Below are 27,410 nucleotides of genomic sequence, written 5' to 3' on the forward strand. Positions count from 1 at the left end.
GCACACCTCACCTCTGTGACACGGAGGCGCGCTGTTCGTTCGCTGACCGGGGATAATGTCTGCGTCGCTCAGTGGCGACCGTTATGCAAGCGCGTCCTCGACCTTTTGCGTCTCGTCAGTGACGGGGTTTCGTAGTCGTCATCGTCCACGGTTTCGTAACGGCCAAGAGGGAAGGGGGGGGGGGGGGGGGGGGGTCGTTGTACGCCGCCAGGCATCGTACTGCGCTGTGCAATGCGGTCCGATGAAGCGCTGCTTTCAGGCTTTTCCTGCTTGCGCCTGAAACTCGTTGTTTCGTGCCGCGCACAAGTTTATTGGTTAATAATAATAATAATAATAATAATAATAATAATAATAATAATAATAATAATAATAATAATAATAATAACAATAATAATAATAATAATAATAATAATAATAATAATAATAATTGGCTTTTGGGGAAAGGAAATGGCGCAGTATCTGTCCCGTATATCGTTGGACACCTGAACCGCGCCGTAAGGGAAGGGATAAAGGAGGGAGTGAAAGAAGAAAGGAAGAAGAGGTGCTGTAGTGGAGGGCTCCTGAAGAATTTAGACCACCTGGGTATCTTTAACGTGCACTGACAGCGCACAGGCGCCTTAGCGTTTTTCCTCCATAAAAACGCAGCCGCCGCGGTCGGGTTTGAACCCGGAAGTTGCGGTCAGATTTTTGATTAAAAATTGAGTTCTGGCACTATAGAAAGATTACATTGCTGCTCTAGTGCGAGAACGCTTAGCGATAGAATAAAACGCGCCGCACGACGAGTATTACACGGGCAGCATGCTCCAGGAACGTTGCGAAGGCCAGGCAACTCAACGTACGCGCACGGGCGGAACGATTTCCATGTAACTGCTAAACTGGATCACAACACACGCCGAGGAGGTCATGTGCACGATTTCTCCACGAAGCCGCTTTTTTGTTTGCTTCTTTCTTGCCTCCTCGCATCTTGACCCTGCTCGCGACGGAGTGGATAGCCCGACCGGATTGAACCGGTTTAAGAAGTGAAAGGAAAGTGCGTTGTTTACTCCATTAGCTTCTGGGCAACTCGGGAAGAGGTCGCCGCGTTGCGGAAGACGAGCAGGCATCGCCAGCTCACTAGTTTGTGTATGCTATCGAACTTCGTTATAACGAAACGGTTTATAACGAAACAATGGATATAACGAAGAAATGACGCTTCGCCTTGGAAGCTCGGTGAACACGGGCTATAACGAAGTATTCGCCGGGACCCTTCGACTTCGTTATAACGATGCTCAGCTGCAGTTCCGGTGCCTGATTCACGATCGGAGCACGAACGTTTTTTTTTTCTTGCTTGTTTTCGCTATTCGAAATAATGTCTCCACACTTCTAAGCGCACTTTCGACAGCACTGTCTGGCAGTACGGACAACAGGGAGAGTCCCAGCATAGCGTGTTTTCTAAAGAATATTACTCCATACCTTGGCTGTAAAGGTCTCAGACTTTTATCAGGCATGTCCGCCGCCCAGTGATCAAGTCGTTGGTCACAGTGAACTAACAAACTATGCCCTTCTTTCTTCTTGAAACTTAGATGAGGTTTGCCGGTCCCTTTTTACACATCATTTTTTGTAATAGAGATTTTTTTCGTAGATTTCTGCAGTGCAGTGGATAGTATCAAGCAGGGCTGCCGAAGAGAGCTCCAGTTTGGTGACCTCCCCCCCCCCCCCCCCCCCCCTCCTTCTCTCTTTTAAACCACTAAAACCTTGCGTAGATTATAGTGAGATACAGCTCAAAAACAAAGTGACAAATGTTCCTCAAATGAGCCCATCCAGCCAATGGCGTCGACTGTCGTGGTTATAATCCTTTTGGACCTGCTAGCATGGCATCCCAGGAGGCTGGCAGATGCAAGGGAGTTAACCACGGCTTAACTGAGTTAATAGCGGTGTAATGAAAATCAATTGATGCCTTTGACTGGTGGGCCTCCTCTAAGGATTACATGCCGCTTTGTTCTTGAGTTGTATCTGACAGTAGTGAGCATTAACTGTTGCCCACGGGGAATAATTATTCCTGCAGTCTTTTGACGACGTTGTGGCATGATTCAGTGGCATGATCCCTGCTCATTTCTTTTCAGCTCCACGCGGTTTTTTGTTCTTTCTTCTGACCACGCCCTCTCACTAAATGGCATTAGCGGGTTGTTTCCCTCCAGTATAGCTCCACAATGATAAAAGTGGGTTAGTTGAGTATTGTAGATTACTGTCCTGTTCTCTTCTCTCGTGTGCGTGTGTGTGTGCGGTTTTTGGCACCTTGAAACTACAATTATCAATTACCAACTAGCCCAACAAGAAGTTCTTTAAAGTTTGTTGGCTAAACTGGATCGTAAGCAGGTCCAGTCTTTGCCACAAGTAAGCAGCCCAATTGTTTTGCTGCCAAACCGGGCAGGAAGAATCATTTTTGTATCGCCAGTGGTTCAAATTTTTCGAAGGTGAGAGTAAATCTCTTCCTCACCGTATGGAGTGGCTGAGGACGTCCTCGGGTTCAGCGGAGCCCGATGTTCAACATGTAAGCCGTCCCACACTGGGGATGTACCGTGTATTTCAGTTTGCACCACCTTAAGTTATAGACACCAGTATGAGTTACTGAATCTGCGCGCACCTCTCCGACGTGGGGGACCGTATAGTGCATTAAAGAGAGAGATCCTTGCGAACGTCGCAGAAACCGAGTCTGGCAGCATGTGCCCGGGACAACTCTCGACTTCTGGCCCGACAGGTTTTCAGTGTTTGTGTCGCCAACTCTTTTTAGCGCCGCTGATAGCATCTCGGCGGCGGAGGTTCGCGGAGACCTCGCCGGCTTCCTATGAGCTCGTCCTCTCTTGCCCAGTCGGTGAGCCCGGGTACCATGTTAACGCGAATATAACCCCTTCCCTTTTCTTCTCCACATCGCGCACCTTCCAGTAATAGGGAACTGTTTCCGAATCGATGCGTACCGAGGTTCAGTCTCACACTCTTTCGTTGTACGTATACTCATAAAAATGCACGTAGGTCAGTGGAATTGCGAGGGGATTAAATTCGGTTTAATACGGTATGTAGCAAATGCCATGCGCCACGGGTGCACCCGAGTCGCCGCCTGTTTTTCTTGGCAACCGCAGGGGTCCCTTCGTAGGTACCTTTTCTTTTTTTGCATGGGCACTCGTAAATATCTTGCGCATATACTCGATTCTCGAGCTCGGTTTGCACGAGTCGTTTTTCATGCCTAGAGCTTCCCGCGTTTATTTTTCCCTGGCCCACGTGGGGAGGCAGCCTCTATCTGCGTTGCCGATGTGGGCGTGTTGTTCGGATGGCCTTGAGTTGGCTCCAGCGATTTCGCTCGTTTTTAGTTGCTAGCTTTGGAAGGTACGTTACCACCACTATGGAAGAACGACTGCAATGAGAAGTCGATAACGCTTCCTGTTCTTCGAAACTTTGCCTCACTTTTACACAGCGCCCCTGTTTCTGTGTTTCTGATGAGTCCTCTCCCAATAACGCCATCATTAATCCATTCACTCTAGGGATTCTTTCCACTTATACCTTCCTCCACAATGTCTTGCTACCCCTTGATACGTCGTCCTCAGGGAACCTTCCGACCAACTAAAAGCTTGAATGCCTTTTTAACCACATTCTTAAAGAAACTGAGATGGCATTTAGGTTACCTGCTATGGTGTCTACAACGAGTTTCTATTGTTAATCTCGCGATTTGCTCGTCCAAGTTCCGGTTTAAACCGGTTCCATTGCCATTATACGGTATTATAAGGAAGGTTCGAGCACCTTCCATTGGATTATGACATGCGATTATACTAATCAGACCCCCTAATCACCTTAATCCACCGACTAATTCACCCTAATCCACCTTAATCTTTTTTGAGTGCAGTCTATTACGAACATTTTGGGGGGTCCTTTGGAAGTTTTTCGTGGGTGGATCAACTTCGAAGTTTTGAGTGTCCTTAGGGGTTCAAATTTGGCGGGGCCTTATGATTGGACCACTGGTGGTCACATGGTGTTGCTTACGTCACAACCCTCTCAATAGCATTCGTACGTCGCGGGGGGAAGGGGGGGGGAGGGTTCTAACGTCACTTCTGGTGAACTGGTACAGTGGATAAACGATGCGCCACTGCCCGGGCAAGGCGGCTGTTTCAAACACAGCCACTGGTGGAGCTTGCGGGACCTTGGTTGCCCTTGCTAATCAGTTCGGGCCTTTTGCATACCGTTTCATAAGTTGAATTATCTACGTTTGTCCTATTATATGTGTAGTTCTGCCAGAAAATCGCCAGGGTATCAAGGCTGTTCGGCATACAGGACACACCAATGCCAATGACACATAGTGCAAAGTTAGCCTGAGTCGCTTTGGGACGTTAAACCCCCATAACCCAAACTCAACCCAAACATAGCGCAGAGCGAAAGGTCTTAAACGGATTGAAACTTGTTAGGCGAGCTGGTTGTTTCTATCTGTTAATCAGTGCAGAGCCAGGACAGGAGAATAGCGAGAGCACATCAATACGAGCGCTGCTTCCAATTGTGTACCCATTGCCTACACACGGTATTTGTGTGCGCACGAAATGAGAGCAAGGAAATGAAACATAAAAAAACAATGATTAGAACAGTGATAAAGCTCTCGGTAGATATCCGTCCATCTAGAAATATGCCCCTTTTCTTGGTAGCGTGAGCGACGCCATCCTTATACACCTATTCCCTCTAAATTCTATTTTCGCCGCCTCGGTGGTTTCTGGAACCCGTTGATTTCTGCGACGGGGCGATAGAAGCACTAAAATTCAGCATTACCCCCACTCAGTCACACATTAATGGCAATGCAATTCGGGTGGCCCCGATTTCACCGATTAACACTGTAATATTGCTCCTGTAATCTGCTGTTCACGGTAAACAACAGGTATAGCCTCCTGAGAAAAATTGTTTCGCGTGGCCAACTTTACTGCTTTTCTTGTCTTCGCTTGAGCAGGTGTTTTGCGTTTTGCAGATAATCAAGGATTTTAGCCTCGCCGAAAACAAAAATTGACGCCTACTTGTTTCTCGGTTTTTTTTCAGTTGTTTGGTTTTCCCGATTCCAAATTTGTAACTCGATTGAACGCGATAATGCCGGCGCTTGGCCTTCGGCAAATTCTGCGCTCGATAAAGCCTACAGGTTTTGGAAGATCGCCAGGAACATTCGGGTTAAGGCAGTCTCTTTGAAGCGGAAATAAAATTAAACGAAAAAATGAAAACGAACATCACGTAGCAAAAAATACATGTAGCGTGCGCTTAAACCTTCGTATTTCATTCTAAATTACCTCTAGCTGTAACACACGCCCACTTAAACTAACATTACTTTGCACGCCAATCCAAAGTTTAAAAGAGGCTTGAAAAGTGCTACAGAAACATGTAGCAGTGTACTACATAAACCAAGAAGCGTATAAGATTGGGCAAGTTGGCCAGACATGCGCTTGTGCGTGTGTGTGCTCTCGTGCAGTCCTCATTAATGATGCTGCGCCATTGTTTCCTTTATGTACATAAACCGAAGATTAACGGCGATCCGCAGTAACCAAACGAAACGCGAGTGGCAACGTGCGCATGACGGGTTATTATGACCCAACAATCGCTTTAAATTATTTTCAGTACAATAAAAAAGGCGGGGAATAACCAGTGAGGCAATAAAGAAATGTGTTCAAACTGTGCGCTCCCGGTCGGGTTGACGAGCCGAGCTGGAAACAGAATGGCGTCTACGATGCGTTTTGCGAGTGCTTGAACTCCCAACTAGAGGGGAATCGTTGCTGGAAATGCCTTGACGTTCGTGTAACCATGCGCTGGAAGCGGATTTTGGGCACACGGGCACCTTAGCGTTTTTCCTCCATAAAAACGCGGCAGCTGCGTTTTTATGAAGGAAAAACGCTAAAGCGCCCGTGTGCTGTGCGATGTCAGTGCACGTTAAAGATCCCCAGGTGGTCGAAATTATTCCGGAGCCCTCCACTACGGCACCTCTCTCTTCCTTCTTTCACTCCCTTCTTTACCCTTCCCTTACGGCGCGGTTCAGGTGTCCAACGATATATGAGACAGATACTGCGCCATTTCCTTTCCCCCAAAACCAATTATTATTATTATTATTATTATTATTATTATTATTATTATTATTATTATTATTATTATTATTATTATTATTATTATTATTATTATTATTATTATTATTATGTGCGGTATTCAACGGGAGTCTCTACTGAGCAATGCAGGTCAATGATCGCCTATATAACACAAGAACACCTCGAACATTCACAAGAGTAGATGGCAGCCTCGAAGAATGCATACGCCTTTATGGAGTTCCATCAAGAAAAGCGCAGAGGAATACTGACCCACTACATTTCATGTAGTAACGTACTCCTGGCGTAGCATGGATTCAGCTGCAAGCGTTTCATGAAGTCGTATCTTTTCCCCCTAATCCATGCTGTTCTCAGTTCAATCCCGAGACGAGAAGTTTCTTCAAGAATCTTTAATTTCACGTACGCAAAATAAGAGATCACATTGAAGGCAGGGTCGTGCCATGAACGAAATGGCAAAGAAGGGTCGCTCCAGATGTACGCTTCCGGTCATATGTGTACGGAGCACGCCTCGACGATGAAACTCCTGTCATACTTTACACAACAAAAATTAGGAATTACTTTATACATGTGTTAGCACATGCCACAGGTGCACTTGCGCATGAACCCACGGAACGGTCAGGCCTTCTCTAAGGAACGCGTCAGAAAATTTCAACCGCCGAAGTATGCTCCGTAATATTTTGGCCGCGTTCGTACATCGTCTTGTTGTCTTTGCGTCTAATTGAGGGGCTAAAAATTGGCGGTGGTTTAGCTTTGGTTAAACCTGGAGTTTCGTGATAGCTAGAGAGAGAGAGAACTTTATTTGGTCTATTAAGGGTTTAGCGTTCGGTCTTCGTCTTCATCGCTGCAGACTCTTGACCTTCAAGGCAGGGTTGGGCCCCTAGTCCAGGGCTCCACTGAGTCGCGCTGCTTCGCTTGCGTGCAGCACCATTGCCCTTTGGGCGGCGAGCTCGCAGCTGGTGAGCCGGCTCTCCCACTGCTCCGCACTCGGGGTTTTGTGTTGGTGGAACGTGTAGTTTCGCTTACACTCCCAGGTTATATGGTAAAGCGTGGGGGTTGCCCCGCACCACGGGCATGTGTTCCTACACTGTGTAGGATACATCTTGCTAAGTATATGTAGGTTAAAGAATGTTCCCGTTTGCAGCCTCCGCCAGCTAGCTGCTTCTTGTTGTGTTAGGCCCTTATGTGGCGGGGAGTATCTAAGCTGCTTCACACCACGTGACAGCGTGGCGGAACCGCCACGCTGAAGGCTCGAAATGCTACTGTAATGTAGCAATCGCTACAAAATCTTCAGGGCGTTCGCTTCCTGTTCGAATGTTCGAAACTGACTGGCGAACCTCAATTGAAGCCTTGTTGTCGATCTAGGAAGTCTTGCCAGCAACTGTTTTTTCGAATCCAGGTTCCCCGACGGATATCTCCAGCCACGACGCCGGGCAGACCCGGACCTTCCATGCGCCCATGCCACCTCCGGTGACAATGACGACGCTCCTGCCCAGTGTTCAGCAACACCAGCAGCTGGTGACGTCGGGCAGCACGTCCCCTCGCTACCCGAGGCTTGGTGCCCTCCTGGAGAGGCCCCCCTTGTCGCAACCTCCGAGGCCCTGGCTTCGGCACCCACCTGTCGCCCCGTCCTCCCTTGTTGCTCTCAACGGCTCTGCCGCTACTGTCCCTTCATCTCAGGCCGGGACCTACCCACCGCGCTTCGCCCCAGTCCCCACGTACTACAATGCGGTGATGCAGCCTCTGTCCGTCGTCACTCAGGTGGGGGAGCTTCTGCGTGCCTTGTCGCTACTTACACTGAAGCAGTGCGCTATAAGTCAGTACTTCCACTTTTCCATGCCCGCACACTTTCTTTGTCCATTCGTCCTTGCGCAGACGGAGGCCTTATTATCTGGACAACACTTTACATGGCGGGCATGTCTACGCTCGCTGTATGAAGGGCTAAGTGTAGTACATGACATACTTTGCTGCGTAAGTAATAGGTTATCCGCATTATCCGGGTGACCTTGGAATGGAAGTGAGGAAAAGGTAGTAGCTATAAGCGAGGAAGGTGACATTGGTTTCTTGAAGGTGGCCATGAAGAATGTTTCTGAGATCTCGCGCAAGGAAGAAGCTGTAGACGTAATCTTCGCCTAGGAACACTTAGCCCATTCCTGTAACAGTGCGGCACGATGGTAGCACAGACATGAATACAAACTTTTGCATAATTTTTCTGAGTATGCGCGAATGGCCTCATGCGTGCTCTTAGCTGGCTTGTGTCCGTTCATGTCCGAGATAGTGCAAACTGTCTTGCTTGCCGAGTGTTCCTTGCATCTTGTACACTTTCAATTACATCCGGTATTGTTCTTGTGCTTCTTGATTCTTCAGTCACACTGCTAATTTTAAAATTTATATTGCATTAATATCGCGTTTACACTCCTGCTTGGGCCCGAGAAGAGACGCGCAGCATTTATTGTACTGCTTCTTCTTAACCGTACTTCTTGCCACCTTTAGTGTTGTTCTCTAAAATGTCGCTAGCCTAAATGTCAAAGTTTCTGCAGTGTGTATCAAACTAAATCTGTATACCGCATGTGGGACTGCCAGTACATTATGACGGGACCCCTTTCCTTCTCATTGCATTGCAAGTGAGACAAGCGACCTAGTACCCTAACTCTAAGCTCGACGAGGCGGAGAAGAAAACGTAACGGTCTTCACCACATATAAGAATCGAGGCTCAAGTACGTTCGCAGCAATAGCTGTAATTCCAGGCAGCTGCTACAGCGCCCCACCGCAGCACCAGGCTTAGAGGGGCGGGTTTCATGTGGCTATTCATGTGTGGCCCTGCCGCTGGCGGCGCTGCAGTCGCACGCTGTTCCGTCCAGGATTTCTCAACGGGCTTCCAGACGCTCGCCCAACGCAAACCTCGTGAACCCCTGTCGGGCCTCTGGGCCATGACACCGAGGGGCTGTAAATCCTTGCGACGTGAGGCCACCGACCCGGCACGTCACAAGTGCGACACGTCATGAATGCTTCCAACTCGAAGTGAACAGGCGCGTTTCATGTGTGAATGGACTGGAGTACGGTGCAGGAGACACGAAGTCCATTTATACATGCAGCTTTGTATCCTCGTGCAGGCGCCTCCAAAGAAGGCTACAGTGGATACCTTGCCTACGTCGTCGAAAGCGCAGGCTGCCGGACAGAGCCGGCAGCACCTGCCACCACACAGGTTTCCCAGGCCCAACTTGACCCTGCTGCTGACACCGACAGCGAGGCCCACCCTGTCGACGGGGCCGGCCTCCATACTGCTCCACCGCCTGCCGCAGCCGTCATCCTCACAGTTCCGCCACCCAGTGGCCCACGGGGGAGGGGCCGCTGCGGCCACGTCGGTCCATGTCGGCCGCCTGCCGGCCTCGCAGCACCTGCAGCAGGCCTCGACGTCGACAGCGACGCCGGACTCGGCGACCAAGCCGCGACGCACGACAGCAGGTGGTTAGGGTGACATGGGGTGGGAGTACTTTCATCAGTTTCTCCAGAGCGTGCGACATGCTATAGCTGGTTTTCTTTTCTTTTATTATCCAACGCTGGTGCAGAGCGGTCCCACCCTGCCGTCAATTACGCACTGCGCTCTCTGAAGATCGGGCCTTTCCTCGTAAGTCCCGCTTTCTTGTGCTCTCCATTTGCGCGGCGACATCATTATCATCGTCATCATCACCAAGGCTTTCTCAGGGGCGACTTCAGTGTTCATCAGCTGTGCAGTCAGCGGCACCCTTCTGTAGAGTGCTCGAGCGGCGCACTTTCTCGCCAAAGAACGATTGACACCTTGTCGCAACTTCTACAACTTAGAGGCAAAGGTTGCATGCAAGTATAGAGCCCCATAGGCTTGCAAGCAAAATGATCGTGAGCACTTTGCGCGGAAGCCACGGGCTATTTTCTAATTTGAGTTTTGACAGCTTGCAGCGCGATGCTCGGGCGCTCTAGAGAAGGGTGACTCAGACTCTGCACTAAGAACGCCATCCAGGGCTGGCGGAAAGTTGAAGCACCTGAGAACACCAGCCAAACGACCATGTACTTCAGGCTGACCTGGACCCCTTGGGTCATTGAGCACTTTCGTCTGGTGGGAGAGGGGGCTGTTGGAGAAAAGTGTGTCAATCTCTAGTCCGCAAAAAGGAACGGGTGGGTGCACTCTTACACGGTGTGGTCACTGCGCTGCGCTAGACTTTCGGGACCCACACTGTTGCAACGAATGCCAGGGCAGGGCATGGGCCGCAGTGTGGTTCGAGTGGCATAGCCATAGGCTGTTTTCAGCAGCATGATGGGCAACTTGCACTTCTATTAGAGTAGTGCGAAGCCTCCCGTTAATGCATTCGGGTTATATTTTGCCGTGCTGATGTTTTAGAAATTTTATGTGCTAATTTGACTTAGAATAATGGTTCCGTGCCTACAATTGAGTGTTCTTTTGTGTAAGCAGGTTAATAAGGCGAAAGCGTTTAATGGCTCATACTCCCGGTGTCCGTCCGTCCGTCCGTTACACTCTTCAACTCGATAAGAAAAAATATCTGTGTGCACGATGGGATTCGAACCACCATTCTTCCCTCCCGCAGCTGAGCGTGCTAACGACTACGCTACTTCCTGCCAACACATATGTAGTTCTTGTCTAGGACGCTGGAGAGTGTTTGCAGAAAGGCGTCGAATCAGACAGATGCCTCCCAAACGCCCTCCAGTGTCTCCAGCATTCAAGATTCACCAACAATTGTGTACTTAATTAACATCTGAACCACACATCAGTGACACAAGCAGCAACAGCATGATGAAGGCTTTCGCCGCACCACACTTTAGGTCACCAAAGTGCGCCCTGAATTTTTAAGCAATTCTTGTCGTCCATAATACGAATGTTCATTTCATACTGAGATGCATCCTGCAGATAGTATTTATTTCTGAACTGTGACATTGTGCGGTAAATAACGTCAGCGTGGTTATAAGAGAACGTTTCACACGCAAACGAGCAGCGGTTTGAATTGCGGCTGGTCGCTCCACCCTTATCCTGCACGGGAACGTACTGGGCTAGCTGAGCCCGATCGCTTCTTGCCTTGAAAGCGGGAGTCTCTATTCAGGCTTCAGAGTGGTTGGAAATGTGAGCGGTCGCTTGAGACTCACTGTCGCACAGTCGAAAGTCGACTTTCCTGCTCAGCTTCGTGTCTCCTATTTCCCATACTGCAGCCCTTCCTCCTGGAGTGCCCGCCCTTCATACGGGTTCAGTGCATCACCGAAGGATCTTAGTGGAGCAAGCCTTCCTTTTTACGAGGTCCTAGAAGTGTCACAAAACTAAGTTATTTTTCTCCTCCTCATCGTGCGACTCATATCCGGGAGAAGCAGCAGGTAGCGAGAAGCTGACTGCAGGGCTTCTCCGTTGGATAATAAGCTAAACTGTTTCTGTTGCAACAAATTCGTTACGCGTGGTTATCAGGACAGCATTGTGGACAATCTGCTTCTGAGCTTAGCGCACCAAATAGGCGTCGAACATGTCTAAATATATGTGGTGGCTGTGACTAGCTACCATTAAAGCTGACTTGTTAGCGACATGACACCACTTGTCTCCTTTCGGAATCAATGAGGAGTGCGGCGGCTAGGTACTGGGCCCTGCCAGACACTGGACACATCCGCCTTAAACGGCTAGATCCGACGATGACCTTTTCTGTTCCTCACGGAATACCACGCCCCATTGCATGCATAATCCATAGATTACGTTTAAGCGTCGCCTTCACGCGCAAATACTTGCACCTAATTGGACAAGTGGACTCCCCGGACTGTACCACATGTGGCGTGCAAGAGACTATAGAACATGTTTTTAGTGGTGTGTCCAGCATATGCACGTGAAAGACTCATGCTCGCATCTGCTTTGAAGTCTGTGGACACAAGGCCCCTCTCGGAGGATTTGATCCTCGGCGCTTGGCCAGATAGTTTGAAAAATGTACAGGCAACGCGAGCGCTGTCACGCCTTTTAAGTGACACGGACCTTTCCTCGCGTTTGTGATGTTAGATACTGTGCCTTGTTTTTTTATGTATTTTTCATCTGCCTCCTCCCATCATCCTCATCCCCTATCGTGACCCTCTTTTTTCTCCTCTTCCCGTTCCCCACTGCAGAGTAGCAGGCCAGGTATTTATTTTTGAGGCCAACCTTTCTGCCTTTCCCGTCAATAACCACCCCACCCCTCTCTCTCTCTCTCTCTTGTCAGCGAAATTGGAAGCTTAGTCGCGGACGGGCGAAAAAGTTTGTTTGTGTGCAAGCCCTGCGAGTTTTTTTTTCCTGGGCACAAAGTTTTGAGTATGTGAATAAGAATACGAATTATCGCATTCTTGAAATGTGCGCAAGAACATGCAGCGTTCGCAAACAGAGTGAGTCACTGAAGCAACGAATGCTTCCAACTGCAGGTGGAAGTCGGTGATCCAAACGTGAACCTCGGGTACAAATTCAAGATCATCTTCAGCAAAAGGTAAGTGACTTGAAGGAACTTCGGTTCTTAATCCTACGCCGGCGCGCCCTGAAGCTGACCGTTCGTACATTGTGATTCACATAACTGGCACTGTAAGTTGTGCTAACTGGATAACGTAGGTAGCGGTGCCGAATGGGTGTCTAGCTCCCTGTGCGAATACTTCTTTGGATCCATTATTTTGCAAGGAATAGCAGCTGTGTTGTTATTTTTAAAACCTGTTTTATTTGCATGTATGCGGAAACCGCCAAATCATCGAAACCAACAAAACTATGCAAAAGAAAAACCAAATATTCGTATGAGCTTTTCTTGGTTTCAGACGGTGTTGGCTCCGCTCGTGTAATATGTATATATCGTAACGAACCTAACGTCTCCCTTTCCTTTGCTTATGATGGCAGTACACAAAAAGTTGTATCGTGTCTATAGCAACCGCACAATTTTCTCTCTCGTTCCATTGCACTTCTAACCCTGCTTGGGTCAGCATGTGTGATTCGAGAATTTCGGCAAGAAAATATTAATCTGTCATAACAGACTTGCCCCTGAAAAGAGGGGGTCTTTTAATTGTGACCTTGAGTAAAGGTGCCTTTCACGCGTAAGCGCGTATGTTTGTTGTAGTCAAAGCATGGGACTTAAATGGCCACCATCGCATGGCCAGCGTCATTAACAGCCTTGAGGGTCTGCCGCTGCATCGGCTTACACATGCCCACAGTGGGCGATTCAAATCGCTCATTTACTGCATGGCCCTCGCTGTTATCCTCATTGCCGTCACTGTGAAGCCCAACCTTTTTTGACATTCCGTATTTAAAATTCTCTCGCCAAAATTTCATTGGCCACAGCGCCGAGGGTAAATGAGTTTTCTAAATTCCAAAAACAGATATGGATATTACTTTCGATGGGCTGCACGCATCTCAATAAATAAATAAGATAACACTAATAGTTAATAAATTAACTATTCAGTATTAGGTAACGAGCCTACTAGTTAGCACGTCGTAGATATATTTTGATGCTTTACACTACTGACAATGATAAGCCAAAAAAACGGTCTTCTATCTCCAAAAGCTTATTTTTAAAAGTTGCAGGACATCCTATGTGAAACACTCGGTATACCAGGCCACACAAAATCTTACATTTGTCGTACCACACGCCTTGGCCCTGCATAGTGCAGTCGTCCACAGACCTGTCTCTGAGTATGGTCTGAACATCAGACATGCGTAATCTCGAACCAGGCGCTGCCGCTAGACGTCGCTTTGCGCGCTGCGGAGCGCAGACGGCACGGAGTTCGAGAGTTCTAGACAGGTGCATGGACGACTGTACAAACCAGTAGTAGACGCCGCAACGAGGCTGTTTTCGGCTGATCAGCGTTTGTGTAGCTTCCATGTCTTACTCAGAAGCCTTGTCAATAGAGGACAGAAAAATATCCCTGGTGTCTGAAGGTATTCATGTGCCAGGAACGCCGAATGAGCTTGGCGCTATGGCTTTGGGACCCGCAGCTCGGGGACTTTTGGGATGCGCTGTAATGCGCTACTGGCTGCAGGATGCTAACAGCTGCTCTGCCGGGTGCGCAGGCGTTTCATGTACGAGTTCGAGAGCTTGTCACCCACGGAGGAAGAAGGGCTGCGGCTGTCCTGCGTCATCGTGCCCTTCCAGTCGCTGGAGGCACTGCGCTGCGAACACGACTACATCCTCGTCCAGGTGAGCGCTGCTCGGAGAGTCACACCCCTGCCACACTAGCAAATTTAATGTCATTCCAATCGAATGTCATTCGGTGCCTCCAATGTCATTCGGTCTCTTTCGGTGCTACACGGTAAAAAATTGTCATTCGAAAATGATGGCAGTGACGATCAGTGAAAAAAAAAAGTACAATTCAAACACATCAACGTGCATAAAATATGTTACAAATTGTTGTGTAGTGTTTTAAAAGCGGTTGAGAACATTTATGTGGAAAATTCTAAGCTTAAAATATTATTTCTGGCCATTCTGCGGCACTTCAGCCATCAAAAGCCAAGCCAAGTACAAAGTCAACCACAAATCCGAAATATGTAAACAAACAAAATGGCTGACACGGCGGCGCGCGGCGACGCGTGGAGCGTGGAAATGACCTCTCATAGGTGAAGTGCTGAGTGACATCTTTAAGTACTTCCGAGCTAAACGAACATGTAACGCCAACCAGCAAGAAACACGCAACTCAATGTGATCGGCGGTCGCGGGAAAGGCCCTGCTTCACGGTCGGCTGCTGCTGGGACCGAGAGTGACAACTATCCACGACAGCTACAAGTGTGAAGAAGTTCGGACCAAAAGTAACATTTTTTAGCAGAACTGAATAAATACAATTTCTAACTTTGGCAGTGCGCACACGATTTTTTCGCGTCGCTTGTTTCTGCTGCGCGTATGGTGTCCAGAGTACACATTCGGCTCGACATCGAATGCGAATGAGTTTCGTGAACTCATTCGATAGCGAATGTCATTCGAACCTAATGACATTAAATGTTCCCGTGTAGCAGCAGATTAATCGCATTAGGTGCGAATGGCATTCGAAACGAATGACATTAAATTTGCTAGCGTGACAGGGGTATTACTCTGCCACAGACGGGAGAAGCTTTCCGAATGTCCGTCTCTACGGACGGCTTACCCGATAATCATCGCCAACAATCCCAACAGATGGCGCTTGAGGAAGCAAGCCACCGGTCCCCTTAAAAGGCGCCATGTCGTGGCGGCGAGTACACAAATAGGGGTCTCCAAAGGGCACCCAAAGGAAAGCGAGTTTCGTGACAGGCACAGATAGGGAGATGGCGTTGACAGGGCATATTCTCGTAGCTACATCAGCTTCGCTTGAAGCGCCGCACCGTGGTGCCGAGGGCGGTCTGCGCATTTGCCGCACTAATCATCGGAAGATTTGTCTGGCCGTGGCGGCCAATTGGAGCGCACTTCGGTAGATTTGCAGAAGATCGTCGATTGAACCAGCTGCTTCATTGTCACAGTACAGCTAGCATTACGATCGGTAGCACAGTAAGCGAAGTCTGTGCAAGCCGCTTGCTCAGGCACGTTTTCGCGCAAACTAAAACTTTTGCACTGCGCTTCCAAAGCACACGATGGCCCATACCACAAGTGCCCTGTACTCTGTACTGATCATAGCACAGAGATGGCATGTACACCGGGCATTTAACTTAAGATGTTCTGCACTTTAAAAAAAAAATATTCTTTTTGAATTAGAAGCGCACTTTTATTGGCATAGCATTGTCAGCAGTGTAGCGCATCCGAATAAAGCTAAGACGTGCCAACTAGTAGGCTGGTCAACTATGATATTGAATACTTAGCATTTTAATTATTACTGTTCGTCTCCTTATTCATTGGGACGCATGTAGCCCGCCGTAAGTAATATCCCTTTAAAAGATAGTATTTGCGAAAAGCAAATGGCGCAGTATCTGTCTCACATATCGGCGGACACCTGAACCACGCCGTGAGGGAAGGAACAAAGGAGGGAGTGAAAGAAGAAAGGAATAAAGAGGTGCCGTAGTCGAGGGCACCTGAATAATTTCGACCACATGGGGATCATTAACGTGCACTGACATCGCGCAGCCCGGGTTCGAAACCGACCGCGGCGGCTACGTTACGATGGAGGCGAAACGCGCTAAGGCGCCCGTGTGCTGTGCGATGTCAGTGCACGCCAGATCCCCAGGTGGTCAAAATTATTCCGAAGCCCTCCACTACGGCACCTTTCTTCTTTCACTCCCTCCTTTATCCCTTCCCTTACGGCGGGGTTCAGGTGTCAGCCGATATGCGTAGGCAAATTCTGTTGGGCCACAGCGCCGAGGGTAACCGCGCTTTCGAAAACTGATATGGACATTACTAACCGAACAGTGCTGTGCGCGTGTGTGATTTAATACCTCTAAAATGAACTAATCACGCGCACAACTTGGACAAATTTCTTATTGTGTAAATAGTTTGTACATATTACTTCTCCCCCTGTCCTCTATTCCTGTCCCCTCACCTCTTTCATTTCATTTTTCCACTCTGCCTGCTGTCCTTTATTTCCGCTGCCCCAGCTCAGGTGCTTCAGTATCGATGGCAGATGCTGGGGCTAGCAAAAATCTTTTCCTTCCTTTTTACTATTATTTTTAATAAAACCACTACCACCACCACATTACTAACCGCGCTACACACCTCTCACAAATAAGGAGACTATCAGTAATAGTTACGACGTTAACTACTCGCAGTTAGTTAAAAAGCCTACTAGTTAGCACTTAGCTGTATTCTCATGCGCTACACCGCTGACAATGGTATGCCGAAAAAAATTAGGCAGTGGCTTAGCTCTCGTAAAGCCTGAATATACAAGCGAAAAGCTTTAGTTCTGCTTGGTTTGACGTCATAGTTATGCTTCGTAGCTTAGCTGGCATTGTATACGTCACTTTCAATAAATCGTACCGCGTGGTGGTTGTAACGGCGATTCTTGGGGTTTTCCTCTTCCTCACTCGCTTGGCTGCTGCTGGCTGAAGATGCGGCCAAGACACGCTTTTCGGCTTCTTTCCGACGTCGTTTTGCAAGGCGTATTTCCCGTTGTTCAGGCGTTCGGGCTGCACGTTTAGCTTTGGCTTTATCATTTTTTTCGCTATTGTGCAGCCAACTCCCAAGCGAGTACTTCTGGATCGGACGAATTTAGTTTCTCAGTTTTTCTGCGTAGTCTAGCAGCAGCCGCACTCCCCTTCCCTTCCTTGTCGACTGCGCGCGCCTATTCTCTGGCAAGCGCATTATGTAGCCTCCTTGCGCATGCACATGACGCACATGTGCAGTAGCGCGCGGCTGCGCTGAAAGGTCAGGCGACGGCTGCGGCAGCGGCGAGGAGCGACCACCTGCGCGGCGTGTGACGTCACTTGTTTTCGCGCATGCGCATAACTCACCAGTTCGGCTCACGCGAAGCTCGGCTCTGACCCCCGTAGTGAAGATTTTCGCTTCAAAACGCACTCTTCTTTCCAGAAAACTCTGTTTTCAATAAGTGGCGAACATGTTAGGGGAAACACCAGGTATCGGTTTAATTTTATCTTGATGGTTTTATCTTGAACTGCGGCTAGACTCACTGAGTGCGCAGTAAAAAATAGATCGCGAGATTGTCATGAACAGTGATTGAATCCTTGACAAAGATGGCAGTTTGAACAGCGAAAGGGACCTTATGGACACGCTGTTTAGCGCGTAAAGACAAGCGGGTATTACATACGCGTTAGATCGCAAGCAAACGCCAGCGTCACTTGCAAAAAATCTGAAGAGATTGATAAGGGGGCGAATTATCGACATGCTTACAACATGCTTGTCATTCGAGAGAGCACTGTCATTCAGTAGGTATGTATGAATTGTTGCACAAACAATTTCCATCGTCGCCAAAAGAAAAGATATTTACTTGCCTGAGCTGCTATCTTCCACATGTTGCATCCATTTTCTATGCAAGCTACTGTAAAGGTACACTGATAAAATCTCTATCCTATTATTAATAGTGTAAATTCATTCTCTGGAAGTTCCGCCACACGGTACGAGTAATAATAATAATAATAATTGGTTTTGGGGGAAAGGAAATGGCGCAGTATCTGTCTCATATATCGTCGGACGCCTGAACCGCGCCGTAAGGGAAGGGATAAAGGAGGGAGTGAAAGAAGGGAAGAAAGAGGTGCCGTAGTGGAGGGCTGCGGAATAATTTCGATCACCTGGGGATCTTTAACGTGCACTGACATCGCACAGCACACGGGTGCCTTAGCGTTTTGCCTCCATAAAAACGCGGCCGCCGCGGTCGGGTTCGAACCCGGGAACTCCGGATCAGTAGCCGAGCGCCCTCACCACTGAGCCACCGCGGCGGGCAATGGCGATAGCGTAATGGGTTAATTCCCATATATGCAGATCATTTTCCACTTTAATAATAATAATTGGTTTTTGAGGAAAGGAAATGGCGCAGTATCTGTCTCACATATCGGCGGACACCTGAACCGTGCCGTGCCTTAAGGAAATGGATAAAGGAGGGAGTGAAAGAAGGAAGAGAGAGGTGCCATAGTGGAGGGCTCCGGAATAATTTCGACCGCCTGCGGATCTTTAACGTGCACTGGCATCGCACAGCACACCGGCGCCTTTGCATTTCGCCTCCATCAAAACGCGGCCGCGGTTCGAACCCGGGTACTCCGGATGAGTAGCCGAGAGCTCTAACCACTGAGCCACCGCGGCTGGTGGTGGTGGTGGTAGTGGATTTTTTAAAATTAAAATAATAGCAAAAAGGAAGGAAAAGAATTTTGCTAGCCCCGGCATCTGCCATCGATACTGAAGCACCTGATCTGGGGCAGCGGAAATAAAGGATAGCAGGCAGAATGGAGAAATTAAATGAAAGAGGTGAGGGGACAGGAAGAGAGGATAGGGGGAGAAGTAGCATTTACAATCTATTTACACAATAAGAAATGCGTCCAGGTTGTGCGCATGATTAGTTCATTTTAGAGGAATTAAAATACACGCGCACAGCACTGTGTTGGCTACAACGGGAGTGGGGCGTCCAGTTATTAATCGTCCAAGGTAGAACTCGCGGAGCGTTCGGTCACTGCGTGTAACTAACTACCTGACGGAGAACAGACGGGACGTCAAGCCCGTGTGTTGGAGGAATGCACAGAGGCTCACCAAAGTACGCTTACTCTCCGCAGAGTCACCTTGTACGAACCGTAATCGCTACAGACATAGCAAAAGCATATGATAACATCCTTCACTCTGCCATTCTTGCCTCCCTTCAAACTCTTGGTCTCCCTTACCGGTTCCTCCTCTCTATTCACGCCTTTTTGGCAAATCGAACCTTCAGCGTGCGTGTCCACGGAAAGCCCTTTGGTAACTTCACTTCCAATAGAGGAGTGCCGCAGGGCTCCGTTCTCGCCCCCACATTAAATAATGTGGCTTTAATTTCTCTTGTTCGAGCCCTAGAGTCCATCCCTTCTATCCGCGTGCTTGCGTATGCCGATGATATAACCTTGTGGTGCTGTCATCCAGATGCGTCTATCCATCAGTCGGTCGTTCAATACGTGCTGGATGTATTGACATCTCGCCTCCCACCTCTGGGTCTAACACTCTCTCCTACTAAATCATGTTTCATTCGAATTGGAAATAAAGCCGGCTTACGGAAAGCTCCCCCTTTAAATTTTACGGTACACAATTCTTTGATTCCTCAGGTAGAAACTGTTCGCATTCTTGGTCTTCTCCTCCATACATCTGGGACTGGCACCCCGTGGCTGACAGCCACCCCTAAAAAGGCTCACGCTACTCTAAGTCTGATTCGTCGCATAGCTATGCGTTCTGGTGGCGCACGTGCTCATACGGCCCGCCAGCTTGTGCGCTCTATCCTTCAGCCACGGATAGTATATCAGGCACAATTTCAATGTCTCACCCGCAGACAGTGGGACTCCCTTGAAGCTATCAATCGTGAGGCTATGCGCGTCATAACATATCTGCCTTGTTTAACACCCATACCTGTGCTACAGGAGTTCGCCCAACTTAATACGCTCAGTGAAATCATCGACCAACGGGTGGAAAATAGAGCTCGAAAACAGTCTCTCAAACTTCATCGTTTAAAGACACTTCCACCGTGGTCCTATTGCCAGCTCACTGACAATCGCCCCACTGTTTCCCCGTCGGTATCAGCAGCGTATCTGCCTGAAGGGTGTATATTATACACGGATGCATCACATTCTCCAGAGAGGGGAGTTACTGCTGTGTATAGTCCATCTCATCCGCATCTCAACTCTCGTGCGACGTATACTGCGGATACGTGCACTCCCCTGGCATTGGAACTTCAAGCCATTTATGATGCCATTGCTTCCCTTCCGCTCGTTTCAACATTCAATACAGTTCATATTTACACCGACTCCCGCGCCGCCCTTAAACAGCTTAAGGCTGTTCGACGAACATTCCAGATTTCACAATCAATTCATGTGCTCTGCGCAAAGTATCCATGTCCTGTGCGCATACACTGGATTCGCGGCCATGCTCAGGATCCACATAACATTCAAGCGGATGCTATGACTCATCTTCATTCATTAGACAATCCGCCACCTTCCCCTCTTCCCCCAGATCCGTTCCTGTCCCATGTTTCCGATTCCGAAGTTCTGCGCCAGCGAACACGCGCTCTAATTCTTCCGTGTTCGCACCCTCTCCCCCGTAGTCTTACTCGGCAGGAGGAGGTGTCCGTGCGCCGGATTCGGGCAGGGGCGGCTCTGACGCCATCTGTCTGTCATCGGTGGCGTGCCAAAGATCTGCCAGCACCTGACAGGTGCCCTCACTGTACCGCTGCACCGGACATTTGTGATGTGCGGCACTTGTTGTGGACGTGCCCAGCGACGGCTGCTATCAGAAAACGGCTCCTCAGGGAGGTGGGCCTGCGGTGGAACCGCAAAAGTGACTACGTGAAGTGGACTATGGACAACCGTTTCATTAACAACCTCTGCGACTTCCTCAGCGCAACGGTTCTTCACTCCTTCTTTCAACTTTCAATCCCGTTCATTCCTTCCCCGCCCCTTCCTTTTTCAACTTATGCCTCATGGCACACATCTCGAATAAAAAAGAAGTTCGCTCACGAGTGCGCTCACTGCCCTGCGGCCACAATAGCGTCTTGATGGAGTCTGGTAGTATGCCCTGCGCCCTATAGGCCGCGAGCATATCGCGACGAGCATCGGCGAACGCAGTACAGTGAAGGAGCAGGTGTTCTAGTGTTTCCACTGCACCGCATCCGTCATACACATCACTCGTCACGATTCCGTGACGCTCCCGTCGTTCCCCGGGCCACACGCAGCCAATGCGCGCGCGGAGGATCATTACACGTTGTTACCGTGTAAGTGCGCGACAGTCGGTGATACTGTCGATGCGCGCACCTCCTGCGATACGTGGGTGGGGGTGCTGCTTTCGGAGATGGTCGTGGGTGGCCTCACGCACGTCCTCCCGCGCAAGGGGCAGATCGCTGGCAGGTAGTTGGTGTGCAGCGGTCGCGAGGTCGTCAGCTTTTTCGTTGCCGGCGATGCTGCAGTGACCGGGCACCCACTGTGCACGCACGGCACATCCTCTCTGCTCGAGCGAATTTCCCGCACTAGTGGGGTACCGCGGCCGTTAGATTGCAGGCGGCTGAGGGCGGCGCGGGAGTCACACAGCAGAGCACTCCTGGGCGGCGGACGGCCGAGGGTGAGCACCAGGCCCAGCCCGAGCCGGATCCCCATCAACTGCGCCGTGGTGGCGGGTGAAAATTTGTTTTCAGGAAGGGAAAGGCGCAGTAGCTCTCTCCCTCCTCGATGACCACCTCAACCATGCCTCGAAGAGAAAGAAAGAGTAAAGGGAGGAAATAAAGGTGTCACTCCGGAATAATTTTGACTCCCCAGAAAGTACACGGGCGCATTCCGAGTTTCTCGTCCATCGAAACACGTCTGGTTTTCGCCTTCAGTGTAATTAAGAGCTACAAGGAGGTCGCAAGGAAATGATTCGCCCTTTCTGTTTTGTCCTTCAATCCGTGCAGGTCCACTCGAGGCCTGTCATGTTCCTGGGACGGCGCACCCGAAAAGGTGGTGCCGAAAGCGCCACTTCCACGTCGTCTCTGTCCGACCACTTGGAGCGCTACCCGGTGCACAAGGCAAGCCACGTCGTGTTTCTCTCGAAACAAAAAGCCTCTAGCTGTTCCCTCAAGCGAGAGATAGCTTGCGTGTTAGGTTATGTTCAGTTAATGAAATTATTCAGTGCGAAGCTGCTAGCGCTCTGCGATCGCTTTGGCTCTTGCAATTGGCCGACTTAACGCACGTCGTTTCGAATAGTATAAGCCATCTCACAAGTAGTTTGCGGCACTGTAGCTGCTACGGCGACCTGAGCCAATCAAGATGGCGCGCGCTCCATAAATGTGTTCCTCCGCTCTCGTATTCGCGGACTAGTGGCTCCATCTCTGGCGAGGAACGCTTACCAGTAGTTATCTACGCTATCTTCGCTGCAAACGGCGCTGGTGTGACTCAAGATATTTTTCTCGGAGTGCACCACTGACTCGGCTGAAGCCGTTCGCAAGTGGCGGCGCTCACTTCAAAATGTCCGTGCAGGCTTCCTCCGTTAATTTAACCAGTGATTAAAATGCAGTGATGCTTTTATGAGGGTTTAACGTTCCAAAGCAACTCAGTTTATGAGGGACACCGTAGTGAAGGGCTCCGGAAATTTCGACCACCTGAGGTTCTTTAACGTTCACTGACATCGCACAGTACACGGGACTCTAGAATTTCTCCTCCATCGAAATTCGACCGCCGCGGCCGGTATCGAACCCGCGTCTTTCGGGCCAGCAGCCGAGCGCCATAACCACTCAGCTACAGCGGCGGCTGAAATGCAGTGATTGAAATACCGAGCACCTAACCACTGAGCCACCGCGGTGCGTAAGTGACGAAGAAAAACTGTACTTTTTGACAGCCGAAGTATAGGGCGAGTGTGTTCATAATGCGAGCTCATTCATTACGCCAGTAAATACAGTATTTATTTTCGGAGGTTGGCTGGCTCAATGTAGGCGCATCACGAAAACTTGCGGCGGGGTTAATAATAATAATTGTTTTTTTGGGGGAAGGGAAATGGCGCAGTATCTGTCTCATATATCGTTGGACACCTGAACCGCGCCGTAAGGGGAGGGATAAGAGAGGGAGTGAAAGAAGAAAGGAAGAATTCGGTGCCGTAGTGGAGGGCTCCGGAATAATTTTGACCACCTGGGGATCTTTAACGTGCACTGACATCGCACAGCACACGGGCGCCTTAGCGTTTTTCCTCCTTAAAAACGCAGCCGCCGCGGTCGGGTTCGAACCCGGGAACTCCGGATCAGTAGTCGAGCGCCCTAATCACTGAGCCACCGCGGCGGGTCTGCGGCGGGGTTCGGGGTTCCTTTTCAGAGCAGACCGTTTTCTCCCACCAGTTCTTCAACTTCTGCGTGAAACCCGTGTTTATACTCTGGACTCTGCAACTCGCAGGTCAGTCTCCTAAAACTCGTCTTGCGGCACTGAAATGAGCTCAGTGCTGATAAAAGCAAGGTTATGTTGGCTAGAGAAGACTGGCAAGACGTTGCCTGAAGCTGAAAGCTCAGCTTGTAGTGTATAGGTCCAGCCATCAGCTCAATTTAAGGGACTGCTTGGAAGTCACGCGCAGATAATGGTTTGGAGTTGCCTTACTTGTGCAACATTTGCAACATGTATGCTCCGTATAAGAATACAGAAGCACTTCTAACAACATATATTCAACAGATTCAACAAAGATTCAATAGATACTCAACCTAAGTGCTACATTTGTTTCACATATATTGAACATTTGTTCAACTTACAAACATTCGTTCAAAATTAGTTCATCGTTTGTTCAAATGCCCCGCCGCGGTGGCTCAGTGGTTAGGGCGCTCGACTACTGATCCGGAGTTCCCGGGTTCGAACCCGACCGCGGCGGCTGCGTTTTTATGGAGGAAAAACGCTAAGGCGCCCGTGTGCTGTGCGATGTCAGTGCACGTTAAAGAACCCCAAGGTGGTCGAAATTATTCCGGAGCCCTCCACTACGGCACCTCTTCTTCCTTTCTTCTTTCACTCCCTCCTTTATCCCTTTCCTTACGGCGCGGTTCAGGTGTGCAACGATATATGAGACAGATACTGCGCCATTTCCTTTCCCCCCAAAACCAATTATTATTATTATTATTATTATTATTATTATTATTATTATTATTATTATTATTATTATTATTATTATTATTATTATTATTATTATTATTATTATTATTATGTTCAACATATAATATGCCTTTTAAAATTCAAAGATGGGTGACGCGCTCTTATATTGCATGGCGCGGGGCTGATGTGCACTGTAAATTTGCATCAGAGTGTGTGTCTGTACTGTCAAGCCGCCATGCAGCATGACAGCTGCCTACGGTTCCATTCGCCGTGTCGACGTTCGACAGCATTTTGCTCGCATTTCTTTAGCCGGTCGAATCGGCCTGCTTTTCATTCTGCGGCATTCTCTCAGCCGTGTACCTTCCACTTGCTTCCGATGTCTTCCGCTTAAAAGTCTGTATTACATCTATTAGTTCACGCAAACTTCGCGGACCCAGAGCTCTTCGCTATCTGGAAGCTCGTGACGGCCACGTGACAGCACCAGTGTGTTTTTTTAATTGGTGTTTTTGGGGAATGGAAATGGCACAGTATCTATCTCATATATCGTTGGACACCTGAGCCGCGCCGTAAGGGAAGGGATAAGAGAGGGAGTGAAAGAAGAAAGGAAGAATTAGGTACCGTAGTGGAGGGCTCCGGAATAATTTCGACCACCTGGGGATCTTTAACGTGCACTGACATCGCACAGCACACGGGCGCCTTAGCGTTTTTCCTCCATAAAAACGCAGCCGCCGCGGTCGGGTTCGAACCCGGGAACTCCGGATCAGTAGTCGAGCGCCCTAACCACTGAGCCACCGCGGCGGGTATCACCAGTGTCGAGTGGATCGCTTTCCTTGTATGGCTCGCCGGGCTTCCACGCCAGCGTGCACATTGACAAGACAGCCCCTGGAAGACAGCTTGGGATGGACGGCGCGCTATACGTTGGGTCATTCGCCGGAGCCCCTTTTTCCTGGGCCTGCCAGCGGGTAGCGAGTAATGACGTCATCGTCCTTCTCCTTTGTACGACCCTCCTGTCAGTTGGTCTTCGATGTGTCGGTGAGCTTGCTATGACGCACATGTACACATACAAACAGCGAAGGACACCGGATGGCCACAAGGCGACAGGGCATGTCTTGAATTCCATGTCTTGAATTGGATGTCTTCGTCCTTCTGTTTGGTGGCGCCGGTGTGTTTTCTCGTCTTTCCGCTGTCATTCTCAGAGTCGCACGCGTCGAACTTGCGCGGGATCCGCCGCTACCATGCATTGGAATACGACGCGGCTGTGGGGCTAAAGACGTCGGCTTGAGACGCTGGCGACGCAAGGAAAGGGTATAGATTGATCCGCTGTCGAAACTGTGTGTGACCGGTAAAGCACTGCGCAGCCTTATGATGGCCGTCGGTTAAGTAGCTGGCGATCTTCTGGGGCACTGCAGGAAATGTTGCCGCCGGGCACAGTTTACGTCAGCACGAAGGAGTACTAGGAGGAAAAACTTGTTAAAGAAAAAATGATTGCTTGAGTTTATGGGTGGGGTTCTTATTACGTTAGCAAATTGAACACGTGTCAGAGTGAGCACTACGCAGGTAAGCGCTCTTCGCGACCTATTATGGCTGCAGTCATTGTGTTTCTTCCAGCCAAAGCAATGCGACAAGATTGGTTCAATGTTTTGTTTTCCTAACCAATTATTTCGATGCAGGAAAAATGTAAAACGCGTTTTTTGCTGCCCGATGTCAGTTCACGTTAAAGAACCAAAGGTGGTCGAAATTATTCCGGATACCTCCACTACATAATAATAATAATAGTAATAGTAGTGATAGTAGTAATAGTAGTAATAGTAATAGTAATAATAGTAATCGTAGTAATAATAGTAATCGTAGTAATAATAGTAATCGTAATAATAATAGTAATAATAATGATAATAGTAATAATAATAATAATAATAATAAATAATTGGTTTTTGGGGAAAGGAAATGGCGCAGTATCTGTCTCATATGTCGTTGGACACCTGAACCGCGCCGTAAGGGAAGGGATAGAGGGAGTGAAAGAAGAAATGAAGAGAGGTGCCATAGTGGAGGGCTCTGGAATAATTTCGACCGCCTGGGGATCTTTAACGTGCACTGGCATCGCACAGCACACGGGCGTCTTAGCGTTTTTCCTCCATGAAAACGCAGCCGCCGCGGTCGGGTTCGACCCCGGGAGCTCCGGATCAGTAGCCGAGCGCCTAACCACTGAGCCACCACGAAGGGTAAAGAGTCAATCTGGAAATCAAGACTCAATAAAGAACACATCACCATCTTGATGTGGGACGTGTAGCATGACTGTTAACAGCTGATTATGTCACGTGCTCAGGGTACAGTCTAAGCGTTGTGAAGAAACATTTTCCTACCGATGGACTTGATTTCGTTAAATTGCAGAAAGTTACGTGCAATTGCGATGTCGATGTTTCTATCTCTCAGCTTAAAAAAAACAACTAATTACTCATTAGCTCCCACCCAAGCGCAGCCATACGGCCGCAAAGAAAAGCTGTACACCTTTCACAGAAACTTCTTAGCGCAAGAAAAATACGCCCTGGTGCGGGATTCGAACCCGAGACCACCGCCTATTCTGGGCAGTTGCTCTACCAATTCAGCTAATCGTACACCCAGCAGAACACACGGCAGGGCGAGAGCGAATTCATCACAACTCCAAGTCATTGAATAGTGTCGGTGCAATGTCCTGAGGAACGCTGCCATGGTGGGGTAGATTTGTAATAAGGGAGCTGCAGTAGGAATCTACTTAGAATTACTGATCAGTTCGTTCTCGGCCTACCATCTGGCCTACTGGCCGTTCTTGTTAGCTCAGTTGGTAGAGCGACAGTACCGGACAGACGGTGGTCCCTGGTTCGAACCCCGGAAAAGAAGTTTATCCTCAACTACAAAGTTTCTGTTGAAGCTCTGTCTTTCCTTTGTAGCCATACGGTTGCGCTGTAGTGAATGCTAATGAGTACTACTCCCTTATTGCACATCTACTCTGCCTTGGGAAATTCCCTAAACATTGGACCAAAACCAAGCTGTTTTTCATGGCATGGCATGGTGTGGGGGAGAAAGGCCGGCGGCAGATAACGTCCTTCCGATTTCTGAAACACGCCATTTTGTGCTACTGATCCGGAGTTCCCGGGTTCGAACCCGACCGCGGCTGCTGCGTTTTTATGGTGGAAAAACGCTGAGGCGCCCGTGTGCTGTGCGATGTCAGTGCA

At 49.1% G+C, this 27,410-nt stretch overlaps 1 protein-coding gene across 1 annotated transcript in view; it reads left to right on the top strand.

Moving 5' to 3' along the window:
* The window catches only part of LOC144133120 (uncharacterized), a 54,864-nt gene that overhangs the window by 18,467 nt on the left and 8,987 nt on the right, over nucleotides 1-27,410 (top strand). Inside the window, 6 exon segments of the mRNA XM_077665981.1 lie at nucleotides 7,483-7,844; nucleotides 9,197-9,548; nucleotides 9,653-9,711; nucleotides 12,492-12,553; nucleotides 14,116-14,242; nucleotides 22,056-22,169. Of these exon segments, the coding sequence (XP_077522107.1) occupies nucleotides 7,483-7,844; nucleotides 9,197-9,548; nucleotides 9,653-9,711; nucleotides 12,492-12,553; nucleotides 14,116-14,242; nucleotides 22,056-22,169 (1,076 nt within the window).

This window comes from Amblyomma americanum, chromosome 5 (genome assembly GCF_052857255.1).
Source record: "Amblyomma americanum isolate KBUSLIRL-KWMA chromosome 5, ASM5285725v1, whole genome shotgun sequence".
Classification (NCBI taxonomy): domain Eukaryota; kingdom Metazoa; phylum Arthropoda; class Arachnida; order Ixodida; family Ixodidae; genus Amblyomma; species Amblyomma americanum.